General features: G+C 45.0%; 2 protein-coding genes across 2 annotated transcripts; one reads left to right on the top strand and one right to left on the bottom strand.

The window, feature by feature from the left end:
- Positions 1-4,920: 4,920 nt before the first annotated feature.
- On the top strand, positions 4,921-13,233 carry LOC110001536 (potassium voltage-gated channel subfamily G member 4). The gene is made up of 3 exons (XM_020657039.3): positions 4,921-5,374; positions 10,745-11,581; positions 11,797-13,233. The coding sequence occupies exons 2-3, from the start codon at positions 10,823-10,825 to the stop codon at positions 12,634-12,636; spliced, it is 1,599 nt and encodes a 532-aa protein (XP_020512695.1). The 5' UTR covers positions 4,921-5,374; positions 10,745-10,822; the 3' UTR covers positions 12,637-13,233.
- Positions 13,234-17,970: 4,737 nt separating this feature from the next.
- On the bottom strand, positions 17,971-20,276 carry LOC136178565 (eotaxin-like). Its single transcript, XM_065952534.1, has 3 exons — positions 20,119-20,276; positions 19,906-20,023; positions 17,971-18,304 (listed from the first exon to the last, which is right to left on the bottom strand). The coding sequence occupies exons 1-3, from the start codon at positions 20,180-20,182 to the stop codon at positions 18,211-18,213; spliced, it is 276 nt and encodes a 91-aa protein (XP_065808606.1). The 5' UTR covers positions 20,183-20,276; the 3' UTR covers positions 17,971-18,210.
- Between the last annotated feature and the right edge of the window lie 6,449 nt (positions 20,277-26,725).

Genomic DNA, 26,725 nt, shown 5'->3' with positions numbered 1-26,725 from the left:
GGTGAGAGGCTACAGGTAAGGGGTCACAGGTGAGAGGCTACAGGTAAGGGGTCACAGGTGAGAGGCTACAGGTAAGGGGTCACAGATGAGAGGCTACAGGTAAGGGGTCACAGGTGAGAGGCTACAGGTTATGGGTCACAGATGAGAGGCTACAGGTTATGGGTCACAGGTGAGAGGCTACAGGTAAGGGGTCACAGGTGAGAGGCTACAGGTAAGGGGTCCCAGGTGAGAGGCTACAGGTAAGGGGTCACAGGTGAGAGGCTACAGGTTATGGGTCACAGGTGAGAGGCTACAGGTAAGGGGTCCCAGGTGAGAGGCTACAGGTAAGGGGTCACAGGTGAGAGGCTACAGGTAAGGGGTCACAGATGAGAGGCTACAGGTTATGGGTCACAGGTGAGAGGCTACAGGTAAGGGGTCACAGGTGAGAGGCTACAGGTAAGGGGTCACAGGTGAGAGGCTACAGGTAAGGGGTCACAGATGAGAGGCTACAGGTAAGGGGTCACAAGTGAGAGGCTACAGGTTATGGGTCACAGATGAGAGGCTACAGGTTATGGGTCACAGGTGAGAGGCTACAGGTAAGGGGTCACAGGTGAGAGGCTACAGGTAAGGGGTCACAGGTGAGAGGCTACAGGTTATGGGTCACAGGTGAGAGGCTACAGGTAAGGGGTCACAGGTGAGAGGCTACAGGTTATGGGTCACAGGTGAGAGGCTACAGGTAAGGGGTCACAGGTGAGAGGCTACAGGTAAGGGGTCACAGATGGGAGGCTACAGGTAAGGGGTCACAGATGAGAGGCTACAGGTTTGGGTCACAGGTGAGAGGCTACAGGTTATGGGTCACAGATGAGAGGCTACAGGTAAGGAGTCACAGATGAGAGGCTACAGGTTATGGGTCACAGGTGAGAGGCTACAGGTAAGGGGTCACAGATGAGAGGCTACAGGTAAGGGGTCACAGATGAGAGGCTACAGGTTATGGGTCACAGGTGAGAGGCTACAGGTAAGGGGTCACAGGTGAGAGGCTACAGGTAAGGGGTCACAGGTGAGAGGCTACAGGTAAGGGGTCACAGATGAGAGGCTACAGGTAAGGGGTCACAGATGAGAGGCTACAGGTAAGGGGTCACAGATGAGAGGCTACAGGTAAGGGGTCCCAGGTTAGAAGCTACAGGTAAGGGGTCACAGATGAGAGGCTACAGGTAAGGGGTCACAGATGAGAGGCTACAGGTTATGGGTCACAGGTGAGAGGCTACAGGTAAGGGGTCACAGGTGAGAGGCTACAGGTAAGGGGTCACAGGTGAGAGGCTACAGGTAAGGGGTCACAGGTGAGAGGCTACAGGTTATGGGTCACAGATGAGAGGCTACAGGTTATGGGTCACAGGTGAGAGGCTACAGGTAAGGGGTCACAGGTGAGAGGCTACAGGTTATGGGTCACAGGTGAGAGGCTACAGGTAAGGGGTCACAGGTGAGAGGCTACAGGTTATGGGTCACAGGTGAGAGGCTACAGGTAAGGGGTCACAGGTGAGAGGCTACAGGTTTGGGTCACAGGTGAGAGGCTACAGGTTATGGGTCACAGATGAGAGGCTACAGGTAAGGGGTCACAGATGAGAGGCTACAGGTTATGGGTCACAGGTGAGAGGCTACAGGTAAGGGGTCACAGGTGAGAGGCTACAGGTAAGGGGTCACAGATGAGAAGCTACAGGTAAGTGGTCACAGGTGAGAGGCTACAGGTAAGGGGTCACAGATGAGAGGCTACAGGTAAGGGGTCACAGGTGAGAGGCTACAGGTAAGGGGTCCCAGGTGAGAGGCTACAGGTAAGGGGTCCCAGGTGAGAGACTACAGGTAAGGGGTCACAGGTGAGAGGCTACAGGTAAGGGGCCCTGCGTAGAACCATCATTACGGTGGTTCTATTTGTCAACACTCGCTGAGCGACTTCTCCTTTAAGTGTAAAAAAGACGGAGTTTCAGTTTAATTCTCTGTCTAATCTTCATAATGATGTATAGTTCACACGTCTGTCAGACTGTGGGAATCCCCAGTTCTGATCTGATTATTGCGGACAGTCTTGATTAAATCCTCTCAGTGCGACTCCCAGCGTGCTCCTGCAGGCTGGTCGTATCCCAGCATGCTCTCTGGTTTCCCCTCCTGCGGCTGGATTATCGTGTAATCCCTGATATTCATCAGCCCGCGAGGTCAAAGGTCATTTTATTAAGAATGTCTAGATCAGAGTGATCCGGGGAAGATGAACTGGAGTGTTTGAACTCAGATCAATGTGATGAAGAGTAGGGTCGTCTTCCTTCTTTGACCTTTGACCTCAGGGTGTCATTTCATCAAGCTGACTGGCGAGCAGCGTAGGGCAGTGGAAAATGAATTTATTGTATATTTCTGATAATTAATTAATTAAAGTGAACGCATCACAGTTCAATCGACATACAGACAGAAATGTCAGTAAGTGAACGCATCGCTGTTGAAAGCGCCTCATGATTTTTTTGTGTGGATCCGTGCTCACAGAGGTCGTTATCAAAATGTTGTTGTCTGAACGCAGAAATTAAACAGATTGTTTAAACGAGGTAAACGAGGCCTAAGAGTGGATAAACGGAATTGAACACTGTGTGTGTTGCACTGTTTCTGTTTGTGTGTGTGTGTGTTACATTCTGTTTGTGTGTGAGTGTGTGTGTTTGTTTTGCAGTCTGTGTGTGTGTGTGTGTGTGTGTTACAGTCTGTGTGTGTGTGTGTGTGTGTGTGTGTGTGTGTTACATTCTGTTTGTGTGTGAGTGTGTGTGTTTGTTTTGCAGTCTGTGTGTGTGTGTGTGTGTGTGTGTGTTACAGTCTGTGTGTGTGTGTGTGTGTGTGTGTGTGTGTGTGTGTGTGTGTGTGTGTGTGTGTGTGTATGTGTGTGTGTGTGTGTGTGTGTGCGTGCATGCGTGCATGCGTGCTGCAGAATACAAACAGGAAATAAATCCTGATTCACAAACGTTTATCTGGCCGAGGTCACATTAAGTCACCGACACAGACGCTCATGTATCCTTTATTAGATCTGCAGCAACACACACCTGCTCCTTCAGCAAACCTGATTGTGTGTGTGTGTGTGTGTCCTTCTTAATAATCCTCTCTGTATTTGGACGGCTGCCTGCTCAAACTTTGTCAATCAGGCTTTAAACAAAAGATTTTTTCCAGCGATGTCCAGTTTATATTATCTCCAACAAGCTGCTGTGCACTCTAAAACTCTCTCTGTTCCTTCTACTTCTTACAGAGTGAAGTGTTTGTGTTGTTTGCTGATCGCCAGGGACAGTTTACCATGGCGGTGCAGAAGCACTTCACTAAGAGCGCGGTCACACTGGCCATCCGTACCGTACCCAAGCACGCTTCAACCCTAAAGTCCAGTTTGTTTGTCCAGTGTAACCGCTCCATGCTCAGGCACGGTACACTTGACAGCCTTCATTATGGAGAAATCCAGAGTTTCATGTCTGCATCTGACTAACATGGCACAATATAAGACACAAAGTAGCTGTCTATGTTGTTCTCCAGACTCGCCCGCGGACCCGCGCGTATATATATATTTTTTTGTGTCTGATAAAAATGGCTTAAAATAAGCCTCAAAGTCAGTAAAGTAGCTGTCATGCTCTCTGTGTTGTTCTCCGATGTGCAGACGCAGACTCGACTGCGCATCCCTTTTTTTTTTCTCTCTCTCTGTCTCTCTCTGTCTCTCTCTCTCTCTCTTTCTCTCTCTCTGTCTCTCTCTCTCTCTCTCTCTCTCTCTCTCTGTCTCTCTCTCTCCCTCGTCCGCCTGTTTGTACACTGAGCACGCTTCATAATAACATAAAGCGTGCATATGCTGTATTACGACGTTATGCACAAGAGGTAATCGTGCTTAGGCACGGACAGTCCTGGCCAGTGAGACCGCGGGGCCGTGCCAGCCAGTGTGATGCAGCAGGGGGGCCAATCGTGCTTGAGCACGGCACGGTACATATGTGACCGTGCCCTAAACCTTCATTTGCGTTCTGTGAAATCTTTTTGCAGTTTACCTTCACGGCCATCGTAAACCTAATTTTACTTAAAGTTTTAACCTGGAAGATTTTTTATTTAAAGGTCCCATATTCTGTAAAATCCTCTTCACCATGTTTCTCTGACACTAACATGTATCTCTAGTCCGTCTACAAACCCCCCAATGATGAGAAAAGTCCATCCTCCCCATCTTTTACCTGCTCCACTTTTCAGAAAATGTGTTCTCAAACAGGCCCTTTGGAGATTTTCCCTTCATGACATCACAAAGGGCAGTAACCCCTCCCCCAGGTCGGTGACACTCCCATAGCTAGGTGTTTGTTCTGCCCTCTGAGTCTGACTTCTCACTGTAAACAATAGGATCCTGGTGATGCTGCAAATTCAAAATCAGGAAGAATTTTAACACTCCTGTAGTCTGAGGCTTAAGAGGAGTACGCTTCGGGACACACAACGCTGGTTAGAGGGGCCCCCTATCAGGTTTTGCACAGAGCTCCAACAGTCTGTAGAATCACCACTGATGGGGCCATAATTTGGGATTAGCTTTTATTTGAAGTTTCAAAGTTTTAAAATCAAATAACCATGAAGATTGTTTCCATGTGATCTTAAATGATTGCACAGACCACATAATGATCTTGAAGAGCATTGAGGCTCCTCTACATTTATATAGGTGCTTTAGTCTGCAGAATAATTACAAACTTCTTCACTCACGTTCTCTGATGACGTATTAAATACAATAATAATAATAATAATAATAATAATGATACAGCTACCTCACTTCTGCTATGTGACAGATTATTCAACTAAATCCCGGTGGAGCTGTCTGTGTTTTTACAGTGTAGGAGAGTGTTGATGGAAAGGGAGAGAGGAGGGTGAAAAGAGGAGGAGTAGGATGAAGTGGAGGATGAAATGGAGGAGGAGGAGGAGGAGGAGGAGGAGGGGGGGGGCGGTCCTGCTGTATGACACAAATGAGGAGACATCACAGGTGGAGAGGAGCTCCGTGGTGAAATCCTCGCGTTTCTTCTTCTTCTCTGCTCTCCGGCGGAGCTTCGAGCTGCGTGTCGGACAGAAACCTCCTCCTCCTCCTCCTCCTCCTCCTCCTCCTTCTCACTCACTGAAGGAGTTTCACTCCGGAGCTCGGAGGCTCCGCGTGCACAGCGCGGGATGCAGCACGGACCCACCGCGCGAGCCTGCAAACTTCAGAACGGATCTAAAAACTGTCTCCATCATCATCATCACCATCATCATCACCATCATCATAATTGCCCTCTGTGGGACTGATCGATGAGCCAATCAGATCCATTAAACACGGATGGATTAACGCACGAGGAGCGGCGTCTTTACGAGAAGATCAGAGAGATGAGGCAGCCCGCGTGCGCCTTCTGAGGTCAGTCTGTGATTTCAGTCTTTCTTTGACTTTAGTCTGAAACTTTTACTTCTACTCTGGAAACTAATCAGACATGGAAAGTCTCCAGCTTCACCACGATATTGGTAGATACGATATATTAACACCTGTCCCGATACCACAACGACCAAAAACAGAATAATAAGAAGAAGGTTTATTTATAGAGAAAGCGTCACAACGTGCACACAGGAGCAGATACAGGTATAACAAACACAAACAAGCTGACAGGGGAATGCACACGAATTTACAGTTTATTAAAACACACACAGGAGCTTAACCTGCAGAAGAACAATAAAAGACTTGCAGGTTGATCAAACTGATGAAAAACAGCAGCAAAAATAAATGTCTGAAGTCTCTTTTGAAAATAGTTAAGTGTCTGGGCGCTCTGATTATGTTCGGTAGGTCATTCCACCTTTTCCATGTATGTGAGGTGTAGAAGCTCAAAGCTGCTCCACACGCTTTTGATCTTCTTGGCGGGACAACGAGGTAACCCCGAGCTGAAAATCTAGAAGGCTTCCTGGGCTCGTAGTTCTTTTATGTGAGTCAACTAGCGGGACAGCTAGGAGATGAAAGCGAGTCCAGTCAGGGTTTTGACACCTAGGAGGAGACGGCTGAGCAGGGCGTCCTTTCGGAGCGGCCCCAGAACACCTGGAGTTAGAGCTGTAGCTGCAAGGCGAGCTAAGCTCTGCCTGACACGTCCCTCTGTACTTTGAGTCTTTCCCATGATTTAACCTGCTCTGCAAAAGATAGACACTTTACAAACTTGTAATAAAGGTCACATATCCTCCTCCTCTTCAACCAGTGTAAATAAGTCTCAGAGCTCCTCAAAACATGTGTGTGAAGTTTCTTGTTCTAAATCCACTCTGATCCTGTATTTGATCATGTCTATAAACCCCTCTATTTCAGCCCTGATCAGAACAGGCTGTTTCTGTGTCTGTACCTTTAAATATGTAAATGAGCTGTGTCTGACCACGCCCCCTCTCTGGGGGGGGCTTGGGTGTCTCAGGCTTTCTCGCTCCATGTCCTATTGTTTACAGTGAGAAGGCAGACTCAGAGGGCAGAACAAACACCTAGCTGTGGGAGTGTCACCCACCTGGGGGAGGGGTTACTGCCATTTGTGATGTCATGAAGGTAAAATCTCCAAACGGACTGTTTGAGCACACTTTTGCTTTTGGGGGGATTTGCAAACCAACTATGTGCATACTGCCACCTGCTGTATCAGACTGTGTACGTTGAAGTGAAAATTAAACCTGTTGGTTACCACAGCAACACATATAGAAGCCCTTGATGGAGATCTGCACATTCTGATTAATAATATAAACCTCAACAAATAATGAATGAAACATGAGGTCACAGTCAGACTGAGGCGAGCGCTGTTGTTGATCCCCGGGGAGAAAATCACGAGCTGCTGCAGGAAACGACTTCATTAAAATGATCCCATCTTTACAGGATGCATCTTTAAAGTTAATGCATTAACACTAATAATAACACAACAACAACAAATAAAGAATAACACATGATATATATAAAGGTCAGAGTCAGGTCTGTGATATTGATCCCCAGTGAGGAGCGTAAGAGCTAACACTCCATCGCTACACGATGAGTGATCATAATCTCATCGTAATTACATTCTGGCTCTCTGCGTCATTAAAGCTGCTTCTTGTGTTTATAAATAAAGTTCATGTTTCAGCTGGAGCAGAGAACATCTCCCCTGCTGTACGATTACTTTGACTTCTTTGTTCCTGCTGATTTCCACGTCAGCCCGTCCTCAGGGAGAATGGCGTCTCTCTCGTGTCCACAGAGCGCCCTGCTTGCCTGTTTTCAGCACTATGTAACTTTGTCAGCAGGTCAAGGTCATCTGGTGAGAAGTGCGATCGTCTTTACGGCGCTAGTTCACACAGCAGCCTTCAGCTAAAAGGCAGCCAGTTAGCCCGTCTCTGTACTGTTTGACACAACGACTGAGAGAGAGAGAGAGAGAGAGAGAGAGAAGCAGAGTGTTCATCCCTGCAGATATTATTCAGAACAGATTGAGACGTAACGTAAGCTTGTATCGTTAGTGTTGTCATCGTTGTCTCATGTTTAGCAGTTTAGCAACTCAGGTTTGATACGAAGAAATCAATAAATCCATCTGACACCAAAAAGTCGTCTCTCTCCTCGTCCATCTTCAAGTTAGCTTCAGACGTCTCAAATCTTACAACCCTCTCTCAACTAGCATGTTATAAATGATCCTCTAATGTAGACATTTAGCCACAGCTTGTAGTTGTCATGGTAACAGATGAATAGACATGCTAACAGTTAGCTAACAACGGGCTGTAGATGCTAGAACAGTCAGAATTGATCAGTAACTTTCCTGAACCTTGACAGTTGACGTGGTCCTTGAATGTCTCACGACGTCTTTGTCGCCTTTCGTCGCCCTGATATATATGCATATGCACGTTGTCGATGAGGGGGAGGAGTTCACAGAACTATGACGTTTGACTCCAACTTCTAATTCGACAAAAAAAAAAGTCTGCTTCCTCCAATTACGAACCTCAGCAACAGTCAAACCGTTTTTATGTTTCCAAGGTCCTGAAGGTGCACAAACGCACTTCCTACATGTCGTTTGTCGAGTAGAAGAAGTGAGGTAGCAGCATGACCTCTGTCTGTTTCAGAAGAATAATTCATCATCAGGAGTTTAAATGAGTTTACTGAGCGGGGCTGATTATTTTCACTTCACTGCTCCGACTTTAGTATTTATCTGTGCAACATATTTAATAATCTGTTTATGAGTCTTGACCTATAAAACCACCCGATTTGTGAAGTCGAGGAGTTTGAACTGAATGTTTGGTATATTTTTACATTTTAGGTCACTGGATGAAAAGCGTTCTGCTGACTGCTTTCCCCCCCTGAGTAAACCGTTTAAATTTATCAGCATGACACCGGCGCTGGGTCAGATGTCCCGATGGGGTTAAAGGAATCTAAAGTTACATCAGTGCTGAACCGACCTCAGACTGCTGGGTTTGTGAACATCTGTCAGATATTGAAAACTATCAAAGTATTGAACATTTTAGCAACCCTAATCAACAGAATAAAAGAGTAATCTTATCAAAAAACCAGCGGACACATAATGTCTTGTGATATGAAGTGGCATAGATGGTTTTATTATTATTTATTTTCTTCGTGTGTCAGTCTAATTCGGGTGGATGACCTTATTCTCGAAGTATTATGAATTACATAATGTCTGAGCTGTAAATCCTAGCTTCCTCTCAGAAGAGATCAAACTTTAAGAGGATATTTAGTGTTGTAAAGCTGCTTTAAAGGAGCAATATGTAACCCTGACCCCTAGTGTTTAAAATGGGTACTGCAGTCCAAATTCTAAATATTGTAGAGAGCTGTCTCCACCAACCCCCTCCTCTCTAGAGTCAATGCTCACACAGGTTGCCATGTTGTGGACACTGAAGCTTCAGTGTTTATCCAGCTCTGCATGGGTCTGTAAACCTTTCTGTGTTCTAACCTCTCTCCATTTTTCAAAAGCATCTCCAATATTGATCCTAGTTTGAGCACGTTTCTGCTCGTGGAGCTTATTAGAAACATGCAGAGACTTTTTAGGTCGGGTACAATCGCTTCTATCTGAACCAGTTCTCTCGCCCGCTTCCATCGCTGCAACACCTGTTGGTTTGACCTTGTAACTGGTCGCATATCAGCACTTTAACAAAGCAGGTTTCCTTAATGTCTTATCATATAGTAAGGTCACTTTATCATTTCAGTCTCTACACATCTCACTGATTGGACCTGTAGGTGCACTCAGTTCAGCTTTACTGTTAAAGAATGATTTTTACAAACCACCATCTCCTCCTAAAGTCAGTTTAACCGAAGCTCCAGAATCTTCTGCAGGATGTTTTTTAAGCTTTAAGATGTGTTCACACTGAGGTAACACGTTCTCTGGACAGAGATGTTGCTTTGCCTTCTCTGAATAAAATCAATCAATCAAAGCACAAATCAAACCTTTCTGCAGGTGTTAGATACCAGCAGAGGAGAGAGAAAAAGTGTTTTATGTAAATGACTCTGCCCTTTAATCTGACAGTGTCTCTGCACAAATCTGTTCACGTTCAGATATGTTTAAAGATTTATGGTTTTAAAGAATCAATCCACTGGAAGCTTTCACAGTGAGAGCAGATCCCTCTGTCGTGTTCTCAGACATCTGAACTTGTCCGGGCATTCACACCTTGAAGGTTTTTTTAAGGTCACGGAGTCTTTGAGAGTCACACGACTCCAGGCGTGAATTGGCGAGAAGCCGCCTCACGAAAGGTGTCTGGTCAGGTGTCAGGTCTTAAAGAAGGGCGCCGACATTTGGTCTTTTGTTTTCAGTGAATCATGAATGTTTTTCTTCATGTGAAAGCTCATTGGAACAAATGTGGTTCTATCAAATATTTCTTTAAATTGTTATCATCGTAGTTATCATCGTAGTAATCCCTGCTGTTTTTCTGATTGTTGCGGCCTAAACTGATGATTCTCTGGTCGCTTTTTAAGAGTTACGTATGATCGTTGGGAACTGAAACGTTGCCGATGTTCTCTGCAGTTTAGACAATGTGCAGGAGTTTGCTTCAATGTTTGCGATAATTAAAAACAATTAATTATCCCATATTGTGTGCCTTTGACTTCTATCTTTGCTGCTTCTATTTTTGTTGCTGTGGATATCGTTTGATTTTTACTAGAATCATATCAACGTTTCAAATTCTGGTGTGGTGACAACCATATTGCAGTAAACTGTTGCTCTTATGCAACAGTTACAAGATGAAGTCTGCTCATTTAGATCATGGACTTGGTTATGGTAAATGGACTTGTCTAGACTTTTCTAGTCTCAGTGAAGTAGAGCTGAGTGTCGTCTGCATAGCGATGAAAGTCGGTACTGTGTTTATGTGTTTAGCTCTGACTGCTGTCAGCCTGTCACTGCCACCGCGTAGGACAAGGGAGCAATGGGTGGAGACATGCAGACGTGATTGGTGGGACAGGGTTGTAGTAATGTTTCTTCAGTGATCCTTACCAAAACCATATCAATGTTTAAAATTCTGGTGTGGTGACAACCATATAGCAGTAAACTTTTGCTCTAATGGTTCATTAACAAAGAGTTGATAGATAAGAATATTTGCAGCAAACAAAAAATGATGTCAGAGGTACATGATGGATTCAGCTCATTGATATCAGTGAAGTAGAGCTCGGTGTCGTCGGCATAGCAATGAAAGTCAGCACTGTGTTTTATCTGCGATCTTAAATGTTAAAACTCTAAAACTTTGTGGATCTTTTACTCAAAGGATTTGAATTCTGGAATTTGTGTTGTAGAAAAGAAACTGATTAATTTTTTTGTCACTCCAGCATCATTGTGGCTCCTCCCCCTGACAAGCCTGGACAAACACGTACGTCTTTCATCCCGTTACACATCCTGCAGCCAGCATGCCCATCATCAGTAACGCTAATCATGACTTCAGCACCTACTCCATCAGCAGCGACGACAGCAGCCTCGATCGCTTCTTCACTGAGATCCCAGAGACCGAAACAATCAAAGGTGTATACTTCAAGCGCGCTCAGCTGCTTCGAGACCCCAAGGCTTCATACGTGGTGGACCACACCCTTCAGGTCCTTATCAATGTCGGTGGAAACCGCTACACCTTCCCCTGGAGCACCTTGGAGCAGTTTCCCCAGAGTCGTTTGGGACGTCTGCGCTTCTGCACCACCCCGGAGGAGATCGCACGGCTCTGCGACGACTACGACGAAACGTGCCAGGAGTTCTTCTTCGACCGAAACCCGACAGCTTTCAGAGTCATCCTCAACTTCCTAGCTGCAGGGAAACTACGGCTACTTCGAGAGCTTTGCGCCGTGTCGCTGCACGATGAGCTCGACTACTGGGGCGTGGACCCGGGTCACATGGAGCGCTGCTGCCGCCGTCGCATGATCACCCGCGTGGAAGAGGTGGCCGAGCGAGAGCGCAAGGAAGAGGAGTGGAGGCAGAAGAGGATGATGCTGAAGAAAAACACCAAGCAGAGCGAGAAGGGATATCGTAGATTGACCGTGAAGCTACGAGAGGTGGTGGAAAACCCTCAGTCAGGATTGGCCGGGAAGGTGTTCGCCTGCCTCTCTGTCGTCATGGTGATGGTCACCGTCATCAGTCTGTGCATCAGCACCATGCCAGACCTCCGGGATGAAGAGACCAAGGTGCGTATGACGCTGACAGATCACTTACTTTCTCTGTGTGGGTTAACGTTCAAATTTTATTCTAAACTCTTACTACAGATTTACACATGACGATTAATCGTGTGTGTGTGTGTGTGTGTGTGTGTGTGTGTGTGTGTGTGTGTGTGTGTGTGTGTGTGTGTGTGTGTGTGTGTGTGTGTGTGTGTGTGTGTGTGTGTGTGTGTGTGTCTTTGCAGGGCGAGTGCTCCCAGAAGTGTCGCAGCATGTTCGTGGTGGAGTCCATCTGCGTGGCGTGGTTCACTCTGGAGTTTGTGCTACGATTCTTCAACGCTAAGAGCAAGCTGGCGTTCGCCCGAGGCCCGCTCAACATCATTGACGCCATCGCCATCCTGCCGTACTACGTGTCGCTGGTGTTCGACATCAAAGACGAGTCAGAGGAGGACGTCATCATGGGGGCGGGCAGAGGATACCTGGACAAGCTGAGTTTGATCCTGCGCTTGCTGCGGGCGTTGAGGATCTTGTACGTGATGCGTCTGGCTCGCCACTCTCTGGGCCTGCAGACGCTCGGAATGACGATGCAGCGCAGCATCCGCGAGTTTGGCCTGCTGCTGCTCTTCGTCTGCGTCGCCGTCACCCTCTTCTCACCTCTGGTTCACCTCGCAGAGAGCGAGCTGGCACCATTCGCCGCCACCCACCCTCAACACAGCTTCAGCAGCATCCCCGCCTCCTACTGGTGGGCAATCATCTCCATGACTACGGTGGGATACGGCGACATGGTGCCGCGCAGCATCCCCGGACAGATCGTCGCCATGACCAGCATCCTGAGCGGCATCCTCATCATGGCGTTCCCCGCCACCTCCATCTTCCACACCTTCTCCCGCTCATACCAGGAGCTGAAGCAGGAGTACGAGCGGTTGTGGAAGGAGGAGCGAGGAGAGGAGATTGCCGCAGAGTCAGAGGAGAGCTGGTCCAAAGTCGATATGTCTCCAGACGAGTTCCTGACAGAGTGTAAGGACGACAAAGACAGCGTGATGTCAAACAGTCGTCAGCCCACACTCCCGTCCACAGCGTTCTAACAGAGAGAGACTGCAGGGCTGCAGGGACCGTCAGAACATCTGAGGTTCATCTAAACCAGATCTGCACATAACAACTTTAATATTACTGCAACTGTTGTGCTGAACTAACGAGGATACAAATATGATGTATATAATATTTATATACTTCCCTGTATCATTTTCCAACATTAGTAATAGACACGTTTCAGGCTGTTTATTTTAGCGTAAGCTGTTAGCACTTAGCAGCGTCAGATGTCTTTCCTTGGTCAACATCAGCAGAATTTCTTGCTGTTGCTGTTTTTCGTTTCTTCACGAGTCGTGTTGTTGTGACCATGGACGTAGAAGTCGAGGGAAAAGTGGGACTGACTACCCATGACCCGGATGGAGGAAGGGAACCTTAAATACACCTATAGTATTAGTCTGAATTTGTTTCTGTCTGAGTCATAATTGTGGTAGTAAAGCGAAAGTAAATTGAACATGATTCTTAACTTTTTAATGTTTAAAGGTCCAGTCAGTGAGATGTGTAGTGAAATGATAAAGTGACCTTACTATATGATCAGACATTAAGGAAACATGTTGAAGTGCTGGCTTCTCTGACAACAATGCAGCAGACAGTATGTCCTTTCTGCTCCTGAATGCTCTGGATTTGTTTGGACCAGAGAAGGTAGGCGGTTTTAAGGCACCCCCACACGGCTGTTTTGGACGCCCCTCGGTTTGCCAGATATGAGAGCAGTTATCATGTCAAACCAACAGGTGTTGCAGCGATGGAAGCGGGCAATAGAACTGGTTCAGATAGAAGTGATTGTACCCGACCTCAAACTAGGATCAATATTGAAGATGCTTTTGAAAAATGGAGAGAGTTTAGAATGCAGAAAGGTTTACAGACCGATGCAGAGCTGGATAAACAATGAAGCTTCAGTGTCCACCACATGGCAACCTGCATTAACATCGACTCTAGCGAGGAGGGGGCCACAAATCTATTTTAGTTAAGGACAAAAGAAAAGAAGAACATACTCTTGCTTATTTGGACAGCATGTAGGTGTTTTAGATCACATTACATGCATCGTGAAGTTAAAAGCTAACTTAAGAGCGCTACCATTAGCCTGCTAACACAACAAATCAGGCAACTTAAGTCAAGGACAATTTTGTCCGCTGTTTGTGATTGACTCCTTCAGGCGAATCCGAGGGGAGGGGGTTGCTGGTGTGTCGCTGCAGGATAACGGAGGCTTCAATATGGATGAGTTGTGGCTAAACAGGCTTGATTTGGTTTCATGCAGGTGCTCAAGGGCGACATCTACTGGATCAAAAAGTCGCACGTTCTTCCTTTAAAACATTTGGTGATCCTTAAAAGTCTGTCCCTGGATCAGATGCTGAACAACCAGGATCTAAATCCCCGTTTCTACCAAGCAGTCAGTTTTGTTTCGGTACAGTTTGGTTCAGTAGACCCCGATCTTGCCTGCGTTTCCACAGCCAACCGTCCCCTTACACATAACTAAATCACAGCAGTGAGACTAGAGAGTAGAATGTGACAGTGAACTAAGATCAATCATTCCTAGGAAGAAGAACAGCCTTGAAGTTTCTCTCTAATATCTGAACATGGTGCGTTTGGTGTTTGTCGTTTATTACCGCTGCTGCACGGGCAGGGATGATTCTTTCCCCTAATGGACGGACTGCAGTGAGTCTAGCTTTAGGGTCGGAACGGTACGCTTTGCACCCCAACAGAAGGGTATTAAAAAAGTAGGACAGTACTGATTGGTTATTTTGGTACCACATCAACTGATGACGGTGGATAAATGCGTAATGAACTGAACTGAACCGGACTGTTTGGTGGAAATGGGTCTACATTGAGCTGGATTACAAGATCCTTTGGATAACCAAATCTGGATCATGTGTATCTGGATTAAACCTTTTGAACCACCGGGTCCAGGAGACGGCCGTGTTAGTGACAGACTTTAAATCCCTTTAATGTCAGCACTTTAAACCCAGCTCCGCTGTTCCTGCAGCACAAACCTTGAAATGACAAAGTGCATTTTTAACGTTTGATTTTTTTTACTTTTCAATCGCCAACAAAACAGAAATATATCTGAATGATTTCTGGGGATAAAATGAGAACTCTGGAGAACCACAAAGCTACGAGATTCATGAAATAAAAATGAGCACAAATGAAACTGAGAAATATCATTGACCCTTAAAAAGACCCTCTCTTCCTGTTCTTGACTTTTTTGTTCCCTAACTGTTTGTCACGTGATGTTTTCATGTCATCTATGTTAATATTCTGGATGTCTGACTGTCCTTGAATGCATCGTCCGGGAGAGCCTCGACGTTCAACTGTGATTAGAAGGGGACAAAGATTTAAAGAAATCTTCACTGTGACTGAAACGCTGCGTCTGTTTGTGACGTGTTTCAAAGTGAAACGCTCGCCAACTCGTAGTCCGTCCTCCCACGTCCGATTATCAATAAAAATAAACTATTCTACTCTTTGACTCTTTTTTTTAAATAACAGCTGCAGAGGAATGATGTTGTGTTGGCTTCAGCAGGTACGTCCAACCTGGAGGAGACCTGTAGGAGGATTATATATCCCGGCTGGGGAACGCCACGGGAGCTCCAGGAGGAGCTAAAGAGCACTGCTGAGGAGATGGACGTCTGAGTAGCATCGCCTGCTGCCAACGATTCGACCTCAGATTGGCGGATATTTTTCCACTCCACAGTACCGGTGTATAATTTACTTTAACAGCACCGACACACAGTTTGCTCGGCAGCGCAGTGAGGGGAGCGTTTGCACGGGTTCAGACCTCGTCCACACGTAGGCGGGTATTTTTGAACACTTAGCTTTTTCTGTTTAGTGCACAAAATATGTTTCAGGTCACTGAAACTCTCCTTCAGTAAAACTCCTTCCAGCATGAAGATGTTCAGAAACTCAGTTTAACTGCCACTATGTTGACGAGCAGAGACGCCTGATTGGACGACGGAGGTCACTGCTGCTTCATACAAGAATCCCACCACACAGACCACGCCCCCAACGTCGGCAGTTTTGGATGACACCCGGTCCGACCTCTAGTTTGACTTTGTGAATTAAATGGTCATTGCTGAGGAAATATTCATGAAAATCCACCGTGAGCGGGCGAGTGGTGGGATGACGATGTTTACATCCTGCCACCAGTGAGATCTTTGTGCCCGTTATGAAGATGCTTCATACTCGGAGTCGGACTCGGCCACTGTGTCCGCCATACATCCTGTCTCCTGAGACCTCCCCCCGTGACCACGACACTTCAGGAGTTTTCAGAAACGACCAGCATGACATGTTCTAGAAGATTTTCAGGAGTGGAAAACTGTGTAGTGTGAAGTAAACTCTGCTCACACAGACATCTGCTGCTCTGACTGTGTTTGTGTTTCAGCCGACAGATGGAGAGAATGAAGAGCCTCTTTCTGTCTCCACACACACACCGGACACACACACACACACTTCTCCAAACATTAATCTGCTGGCACCACACACACACTCCGCTCCCAAAACAATGGAGAAATTCAAAAGTCCAACAGTCACTTGTTCTTGTCCTCCAACACCTCCTTATTTCCTCCAACCTTCAGCATGGCCTGCTGTCCTCAAGCAGCAGACTGTGTGACACACACACACACACACACACACAGAGGAAGAGAGGAGTGTGTGTGCTTGATCTGCTAATTATCTAAAATCATTCATATGGAAGTTGGGGAATGATTGGTGACAAAGAGGAGTAAGTAAACAAGCTTTAAACTTTGATGATACACAATCAGAGCTTCTTAATGTCATTATGACAATTTAATGAAAAGCAGGAAAAAAAAAAAAAAAGCATGAACTCCTTTTTCTGCTTTGTTTTGTTACAGGATATGCCTGATTTGAGATTTATTACGAAGGTGAAAAAAGGCTGTCCTTGAAGTTTGTTTTATGTGAGAGTTAGGGTTGGTAATTCAAAAAAACTAGCATGATTTTAAGAGTAGCATTCCCTCGATGCTATCTAGCCAGCTAATAACCTTCTCATGCCGCAGTGAATTAAGTTTCTATATTCCACAACATAAAATACAACATAGTAAACACTTGTATTAACACGATAACAACGATGAAAGTTTAATTTAAGAAGAAGCAGAATCATTCGCAATGGATTGTGGGATATGTAGTTCCTTGCCTCAGGACGAAAATGTTGTAAGACGCTAAATATCCAGGGGCGTCGTAGTGGGGAGAAAGTGAGACTGACTACCCAGGGCCCCAGTGGGGAGGGTCCACTTTGGAGCGATATTTAGCATCTTTCCCAGCGAGCTACAGTAACATATTTGATATCAACAGATTCTTTGTAAACTGTCAATTCATATGATACCAATGTTGTCGCGCTAGCAGCAAAACTGCTACTTTTGCCCAAAGAACAATGTTTTGAACATCAGGTGAGACAAATGATAATGCCGTGTAAGAAGAATTAAAGTGAAGTCAGAACAGGGAAGAACTATTACAGTCTAATTGGTAGAATCTAATTCAGATTTATTGTATGTTCACAGTTTATCATTAATGCCAGTAGAATTTTTAATTCAATAAGATAACTAATAAGATCACTTTAGATAATAAAAGCCTTTAGAACATTAACTATAACAAGTTAATGAGTAAAATAATGCTGCTGGAAATGCTTTAACTGTCTGAAAGGTGCAAATATTACAAAGTTAAAATTATTTTTAAGCTATGAGGAAATATTACAGTGATTATTTATCTTCCATTTTCAGGGTGGAAGTTTTTATGGGTCATTTGTGTGATGGTCATAGAAATGTTCCGGGTTAGTTTGGGCCGTGGTAGGGGCCCAATGTGATATCTTTTCACGGGGCCCGGAGTTCCTGGCGGTGCCCCTGCTCCCATCCCCCGCCCTTAAATGATGTCTTCATTGTACTGTCCTCGTTGTTTTGTTTTTTGGTTGCTTTTTTTCTTTGTCAAAGCGTCGTTGAGATTCTAAAAAAAAAAGGTTTATAAAACCAGTTTATTATTATTATTATTATTATTATTATTATTATTATTATATAAGACGAACTTGTGTCTCCTTCATGAAAATAAACCATCTTTTCACACTCGCTCGTGGTCAGTCTACCTGTGATGGTTATGACATCACGGCTGATAATCAAATTAGCTGTGGAGAAGATGATTTTTACTTCCTGAACCTCACTGTTGATCTCTGCAGTCAGTGTGTGATATCTCAAGGCGGCACCAGGAGCCGTCTGTTTGCTTGATCTTTATTCAATCTTTATAAATATTATATAAATAAAGCAGCGCAGTGAGCTAAAGAGAAGCTGACCCAGTGTCTCCTCACATGGGCTTCAAAATAAAGCGAGCACAACACTGAATACAAAGAATAGGCTTTTATTCAGAAAGAGGCATTTCCTTTCACATTCATCAACTCTCATTATAAATATTCTCCCTGACGGCTTCATCAGGACAAACACGTTATCACAACTTTAAAACGTCTTCTCTGCTGGGTCGCGGTTCAGACATGGACTCACATGACATCACATGAAAGGGGTCACGATTCAAAAAGCAGATGTTTGTCTTTTAAATCTTCTTCTGTTTCCGATGGGTCGGTGACATCACACAGCTGAAGCTATCGGACGACTTTTCAGAAACTTTGCCAAGTCCGACTCACGGTCGACACAAACCTTCTTATTACTATTCACCGTGACTCTGTGGAGAAAAAAAGGACAAAACACATGTGTGGAGGTTAGAACGAGGAACTGTTCCTGTCACTGTCCCATCATCTATAAATATAATAATCCATCTTTGTTCATATTGTTTAACAGCTTCCTCTAATGTGAAACTAAAAAAACAAACGGTGTCTGAAAAGGAGAAGTTAGAAGTCAGACTTCTCTCCCCTCGTTCTAATTTTTCTTCTATTAACTCGGAAATTCAAAGTGTTTCCATCCGTCCATTATCTACACCGCTTTTCCCATTCGGGGTCACCGGGGGGCTGGAGCTGATCCCAGCTGTCATTGGGCGAGAGGCGGGGTTACACCCTGCACTGTTCACCAGCCAATCACAGGCGCTGACATACAGAGACAGACAACCAGCCACACTCACATTCACACCTACAGACAATTTAGAGTCAGCAGTTAACCTAACGAGCATGTCTTTGGACTGTGGGAGGAAGCCGGAGAACCCAGAAAGAACCCACACATGCACAGGGAGAACATGCAGACTCCACACAGAGAGGCTCCTGTCAGACGGGATTCAAACCAGGGACCTCCTCACAGAGAGGAGTGATGTCTTGGTCTCGGTTTATGTGGTCTTGACTAGGATGTAGGAGGCTAAAGTCCTCAAAGCCGACAGCCTGGGTTCAAGTCCGACCTGCATGCCATATACCCTCCCCCCTTATCTCTCTCTCTGCTTCATGGTCTTTCCTCTGTCCTATCGCAGAAAGTAAAAAAGCCCCAAAAATAAATCTATTTAAAATAAATATAAAAAACAAGTGGAAATGATCAATTCAAGTCAACGTCTTTATAACTTCAACAGAGCAAACTCAGTAAACCACCTGCAGGTTGAAATGTCCAGAAAGCAAACAGCTCCCCCTAGTGGAGAGTTCTTCAAACTGTTTAATCAGAAATGAAGCAGACAAACAAGAAAGACTTTTACTAACGCTTGTTAAAGACTTTACATAATTAAGTTAATAAGTTAATAAGTACATGTGATTTAAAATACTGATTGATGCCTGTAAACTATTTTAATAACTTCAATCAAACTTTTCAGGTTTCAACACAAAACATGAGGGCAGTTCAAATCAAAGAAAGAGGAGGAAGAGCTCAAAGATGAACAAAGAGTGAATAAAACTTTAAAGTAGCAACGAAGCCAAAACACAACGGACTTTATTTCTACTTATAGAGAGCTGCCCCCCCCCCCCCCCCCCCCCCAAATAAGCAAGAGTATGTTCTTCTTTTCTTTTGTCCTTAACTAAAATAGATTTGTGGCCCCCTCCTCGCTAGAGTCGATGTTAATGCAGGTCACCATGTGGTGGACACTGAAGCTTCAGTGTTTATCCAGCTCTGCATCGGTCTGTAAACCTTTCTGTGTTCTAACCTCTCTCCATTTTTCAAAAGCATCTCCAATATTGATCCTAGTTTGAGCACGTTTCTGCTCGTGGAGCTTATTAGAAACATGCAGAGGCTTTTTAGGTCGGTACAATCACTTCTATCTGAACCACTTCTCTTGTCCGCTTCCATCGCTGCAACACCTGTTGGTTTGACCTGATAACATGGTCTTCATATGTAAACATGAATCATCTGTGTACTTACATGATTGCCTTGATTACACAGTGTTCAGGAGTGCTCGTCCAGTTTTTCACCTTTGTCGCATTAATGGCTTTCTTAGTCACACCCGGACAGCATGTTGGTTCACGAATGCCTTTCTGGCCTGTGAAAACACACAAACACATATTTAATACACACCTTGAATGCAGACTTTAAACAGAGACATATAGCAGAGCGCCGTGCAGCAGAGGTGCTGACCTGCAGCGTGGTGATGCAGGCTGCAGATGAGAGCGAGCAGCAGCAGAACGAGCACAGTCTTCATGTTTCAGCAGACGGACGGATGAGCTTCTGTTTGGATGGAGAGCCTTTAATCTTCAGGACCAGATGTGTGTGTTTGAACGCTGCTCTCTGCCCCTTTTATCCACAGCTGAAGCCCTCCTTCTCTCATATAGTTATTCATACGTTCTAAGAAACAGCCGCTGCTTCCTCCTCTGTTTCCTCTTATTCTCTTTTCTCATCACGGCGGTAATTTATCCACTACACAGGAAACAAGAAGCTGCTAAAAGTCCTCTGCGAAACATCTTACAGAGAATTAAATGTTGGGGGCTTTTACTCTCTCACCAGCTGTTAAAATGGATTTTATACTCAGGGTTTAACGTAGATGTGAAGTCTTATGCCTTCTTTATTTGTTTGAAATCGTGCTGTGAACAGAAAGATTTAATTTCCAAGGACGTCCTGGATGAATAAAGGTAGACTGAACAGAAAAAGAGGTTTCTACAGGCGGGTTTAAACGTGTGAGCACAACCAGAAGTTTAAAGAATCGTGTTGGTGCATCATCCTGACCCCTTCACTGCACTGACAAAGAGACAGATTAACAGTTTAGGATGTGTTCAGTCTCTGCAGCATCACAGCAAACAGCCGGGCCCTCTTTCTATCAGAACAAGAACACAGTGTGGCCGACCTGTTCAGGTTTACAGTTGAACCTAATCTTAATCTCATGCGGCTGAATACAGATTGTGTCGGTGCTGGACCGCAGTTTGGTGTCTGAAACGTTCTGGGTAATGAAACTTGGTGTGTTGTTTTCCGTGGATTGGATGTAAACTCTTCATGCTCTGAACTCTGGATATCTCCACAGTTTATTTTCTCTTGCACCGCTTTTGGGAATTTATCCACTGAGCAATTATGAACTGTTTAAAAACAAAGATATTGTAGCGGCTGAGATTGAAAACTCGTCCATTCCACACCCACAGGCTGCGTGCTCATAGCGCAGCACGGAGCCGGACAGCCGGACAGCTGGAGTGCTGAGACCAAGGAGTTCCTCACAACAGTGCAAGATCATTAGATGTATGAGGTATGAAACAGTATAAAACCCTTATAAACACATCAACAAACACACTTAAGGTCATTGTTCTGAACCGTCAAAACTAGTGTTGTGAGGCCTAGACGAGACCAAGACATTTAAAGATCGAGACAGAGTCAAGACCAAGGCCGAGGCCAAGGCAGGGGGAGACCACTGAGACATCTTGTCTGCAGGGGCCGTGTCACTAACTTAGATCTTAACACCAGGAAGGTTGCGGTCATAACGGGGGGACAAAAATCTAACTACAAATTATTTGAAATGATTTGTTCTTTAAGAAAGAAGAGTTTTCCTTCTAACAACAGTGATGACGTGGAGAAAGTCTGAGACTGAGACAAGAACAAATAAAAATGCTTTAGATTCCTATGACCTTCATAGGTCGAGACCAAGACCGATTTCAAGTACTTCAATACTATAAAAACACAATGTTTTAATGTTGTTCCAGTGGAAGCACACACATAGAATGAAGTAAAAACCAGCTAACGATACGGAGCCGAGACAAACTGAACACTCAACTGGTGGAATTTAGGGGTAAATAGGCCTGTACCTGTGACTCGTTCGTATCAAAATAAAATATTAAGTCCAGATAAGTTTGTTGATTTTTTAAACAAGAGGGAAAACAGAAGTCCAAAAGATGATGATTGGCTGCCTCCTGCCACATGACTGAGCAGGTAAAAACACGCCCACTGCAAATTACTGGAAATGATATCAAACCCATTTAAGGAGAAAAACATAAGAAATAATCAACAGAGGTACAAATGCAGGTTCAGGCTCCTAGTGATAAAAGAGAAATCCGCACGTCTCTTCTGGCTTTGATATTTGGCGAGCCAGCCAAGAGAGACAACCGCCCTTTACCAGTGTGAGAGTGAATCTGGTGGAATTTGGCCATAAGGGTGCACTCACACAAGGCAGTCAGTATCGTGTCCAAGCTCGCTTCACCCTCAAAGTCCAGTTCGTTTTACTCGTTTGAGTGCTGGATTCTATGGTCAGGCGTAGTACATTTCGTTGGTCCTGTCACGGATGAGGGAGGTGTGCTATCACTCAGTATGTTGACTGCCATACCAGGGACAATAAAGGGACTTACTGTATGCAAACACCAAGGATGCATACAGATCATCACCCCTCCCCCCCTGGGCCACTCAGACCACAACCTGGTGAGACTGCAGCCTATTTACATACCTATGGTAAAAAAAAACAACCCCCCACAACCAGGTATGTGAAGAAGTGGTCTAAGGAGGCCTGCAGGACTGCTTCGACACCACTGACTGGGAGGTGCTGTGCAGCCCACATGGGGAGGACATCGACGGTTTCACTCACTGCATCACAGATTACATAAACTTCTGTGTTGAGAACACTGTACCCACCAAAAAAATACAGTGTTTCTCCAACAACAAACCCTGGGTGACCCCTGAGCTGAAAACCCTGCTCAATGAAAAGAGAAGGGTTTTTAGATCTGGAGACAGAGAGGAGCTGGGGAGGGTGCAGAAGGAGCTCAAGATAAAAATCGAGGGGAAAGCCAGCTACAGGGAAAAGATGGAGGAGCATTTACAACATAAAAATGCAAGAGAAGTCTGGAGGGGCCTGCATAACATCTCAGGGCACAGCAGAAGGCGTGGGAGGGGCCCTGAAGCAGGAGACAGGGAGTGGGCAAATTAACTGAATCTGTTCTTCAATAGATTTGATTCTGCTCCCAACCCCACCCCCACCCACCAGAGCGCAGACCAGCCCGCTTCTCAGTCACTCCATCTGAGTACCCTGAGTACCCTGAGTACCCTGCCACCCCCCTCAACACTCCATCTGAGTACCCTGAGTACCCTGCCACCCCCCTCAACACTCCATCTGAGTACCCTGAGTACCCTGCCACCCCCCTCAACAGCCCTCTCCTTCTCTTCCTCCTCCTCAGACGACCCCCCAACAACCCCCTCCTCTTCTTCCTCCTCCTCCGACGGCCTCTCCATAACAGCTGATCAGGTGAGAAGCCAGCTGAGGAAGATCAAGGCGAGGAAGGCCACAGGTCCCGACAGCATCAGCTCCAGACTCCTGAAGGATTGTGCAGACCAGCTCTGTGAGGTTATTCTGCACATCTTCAACCTGAGCCTGAGACTGGAGAGGGTACTGACTCTGTGGAAGACTTCCTGCGTGGTGCCAGTCCCAAAGACATCTCACCCCAGGGAGCCTAACCACTTCAGACCTGTGGCCCTCACCTCTCACCTGATGAAGACCATGGAGAGGATCGTCCTCAACAACCTCCGCCCCCTGGTGACTTCAAATCTGGATCCTCTGCAGTTCGCCTACCAGTCGGAAGTCACTAAGGTTAATGTGGAGTCGGTGTGTACTTTTGCTAAGACGATGACGGACTCCGTAGTGTTCTCTGGACCCCTCCCACATCAGACCAGTGATGACATGTATGTCTTGTCATGTATGTAGCCACATGTCATCACTCAACCGCTGGCTGTCGAGGTGGTGTCCAGCAAACGATGTGGGCTTCATAGATAACTGGCAGTCTTTTTGGGGAAATCCTGGTCTGTTAGCTAGAGACGGCATCCATCCCACTTTGGACGGTGCAGCTCTATTATCTAGAAACATAGCAGAGGTTATTAGTCCAAAACCTTGACAACAACTCAGAGTTCAGACCAGGAGGCAGAGCTGCAGTCTTACACGCTTCTCTGCGCCTCCCTTAGATCTGTCTCCCAGTCACTATAGCTGTAACTCTAAATCTAAATATAATTATACTATAGGTACTGTGTCTGTCCCCTGGTCCAGACCCGTTTTTATAAGTCATCCAAACGTAGAAAAAAAGGCGTAAATCGTCAAAATCTCATTAGAATCAAAACTACGAATACGATTTTGCAAAAAAATCAGACAATTCACTGCAGACTTTTGAACATTAGGTCCTTAGCATCCAAATCTCTTTTAGTGAATGATCTGATATCAGATCAGCATACTGATTTACTTTGTTTGACTGAAACCTGGCTGTGTCGAGATGAATATGTTAGTTTAAATGAATCCACTCCTCCCAGTCATTTTAGTACTCATATACCTCGAGACACCGGATGAGCTGGTGGAGTAGCAGCTATTTTTAATTCTAGGCTTCTAGTTAACCCTCGACCAAAGCGGAATTTTTCTTCTTTTGAAAGCCTTGTTCTTAGTCTTTCACATCCAGTTTCAAGAACCTTTCAGCCAGTTCTAGTTGTTGTAGTTTACCGCCCTCCTGGCCCATATTCTGAATTTCTATCTGAATTTGCAGAATTTTTATCAAATGTAGTCCTTAGCAGTGATAGAATAATTGTTGTAGGTGACTTCAATATCCATGTGGATGTTGATAATGATAGTCTTAGGACAGCTTTCATGTCATTATTAGACTCTATTGGTTTCACCCAGGGTGTGAACGAACCTACTCATCGTTTTAACCACACCCTGGATCTTGTTTTAGCTTCTGGCATTGAAATCCAAAACCTTTGTTTTCCTAGAAAATCTTCTTCTATCAGACCATTTTCTTATTACTTTCGACTTTGTCCTACCAGAATTATCTCTGCTTAATAAAAATGTGCTCTCTAGAAGTCCCAGTTGGAAACTCTTACAATAGCTTTAGTCAACTCAGCTGGATCAGTTTGTTGATAGTGCAGTGGATTCGCTGAGAGTTACTCTGGATTCGATTGCTCCCCTAAAACAGAAGGTTATCACATACAGTACATCATATTACTGCATGTATCTATCTGTAAATCTCAGTCACTAACCACCTCTTATCCCTGTCCAAGCCTGGCGCAGTCTAGGCCTGTGAAGGCTGTTTCGTCATGAGCCGGGGATCTGTTAAAAGACAAAGAGTAAGGTCTTTTACCTGCTTTTTGTAAAGTGTCTCGAGATAACACTTGTTATGAGTTGACGCTATACAAATAAAAATTGATTGATTGATGATGTGTTGTATAACGACATTATGTACAAGTGGTAACCGAGCTCAGGCCCGGATAGTCCTGGAGCAGTATGAGTGCAGGCCAACGAGAGAATGGGGAGGGGGGGCAATCATGCTACAGCCCGATACGGGACAACTGGGCCAAGTGTGAGTGCGCCCCAAATCCTAGCTGGACTTCTCTTTTGGCCCTGACCTGGATTTTTAATGACACAATATCTGCCTCATGTTAATGTGCTGTGTGTGTGTGTGGTATTGTGGTGTGAGTGAGTTCACTGGTTCATGGGAATGGGGTGAAGAAATGACAAGACGTATCTGTTCCCTTTTTTTTAACTTCCTCGTTTGTTTCCATGGAGGAATCTTATTCAGAAATTCAAATTCTCAAAGTTTAAAACTCACCGAGGAGAAGTTGTGGAAATTGAACATAAGCATTTTTAGATCATGGTCATACCATGTAAATTACATGCAATGTGAAGCTACGAGCTAACTAAAGAGCGCAGACTCAGAGGGCAGAACAAACACCTAGCTGTGGGAGTGTCACCGACCTGAGGGAGGGGCTACTGCCCTTTGTGATGTCATGAAGGGAAAATCTTCAAACGGCCTGTTTGAGCACACATTTTCTGAAAAGTGGAGCAGGTGAAAGACGGAGAGGATGGACTTTTCTCATCATTGGGGGGTTTGTAGACGGACTAGAGACACATATTAGAGTTAGAGGAACATGGTACAGACATGGCTTCTGTGTTTAGTCAGCTCTGCATTGGTCTGCAATTTTTTCTGCATTACAACCTCTCTCCATTTTTCAAAAGAATGCAGTGCAGTTCTGCTTATTGGGCATAAAATTGTCTAGTGTAGTCAGATTTAAGGAGTACATGATGTCATAGTGTCGTAGTAAAGTAAAAGCAGATGTTACTTTCACTTCCTCATCATGAATCTCTGAAACTGTCCAGCCGTGAATTTTGTGAACAAACTTTTAGAAAAAACTCTTTCACTTAATTAGTCGACTTATTGTTCCTGCTTTCATGGTTTAATGTGAAAACAGAGAGAAATGAAACCGCAGTTTCCTGTTTTTAAGGTTTAAGGATCCTGTCTTCCCTTTCCAATCATCCTCCGTCTAGAACTTACTATACGCACGGTGTCATACCTACACTCCTCTTCATGTAAGAAGAAGTGAAAACGTTATTTTATTTGAATTAAACTTTTATTTTGAATCTTTAAGTCTCCGCCTGTTGGATCAGGGAAACATCGTGTGACCTGCTCAGAAACGATGCCATCACTTTTCACAAGAAAAGTGTTTTAAAAAACTTGTGTTCATGTGAAGACGAACTCGGAGAAGTTGAAGATCACAAAGTGAGTCAGCAGATAGGATACCGAGAAGGGAGCGAGAAGTGAAAACAGGAAGGACACAGTCACAGCGTTACAGACGTCACTTTCACAGAAACTCTGCATGACGTTTTTTTTTACACATTTAGATTCTGGTTCATCTTAAATGATTACCTTTTAATTATTTTATGGGGCTGCACGGTGCTGCAGTGGTTAGCGTTGTTTCCTTACAGCGAGGAGGTTCCTGGTTTGAATCCCCGTCTGACAGGAGCCTCTCTGTG

Source organism: Labrus bergylta, chromosome 3 (assembly GCF_963930695.1).
Source record: "Labrus bergylta chromosome 3, fLabBer1.1, whole genome shotgun sequence".
In the NCBI taxonomy this organism is placed as follows: domain Eukaryota; kingdom Metazoa; phylum Chordata; class Actinopteri; order Labriformes; family Labridae; genus Labrus; species Labrus bergylta.
This window is presented reverse-complemented; position numbering and strand designations above follow the sequence as displayed.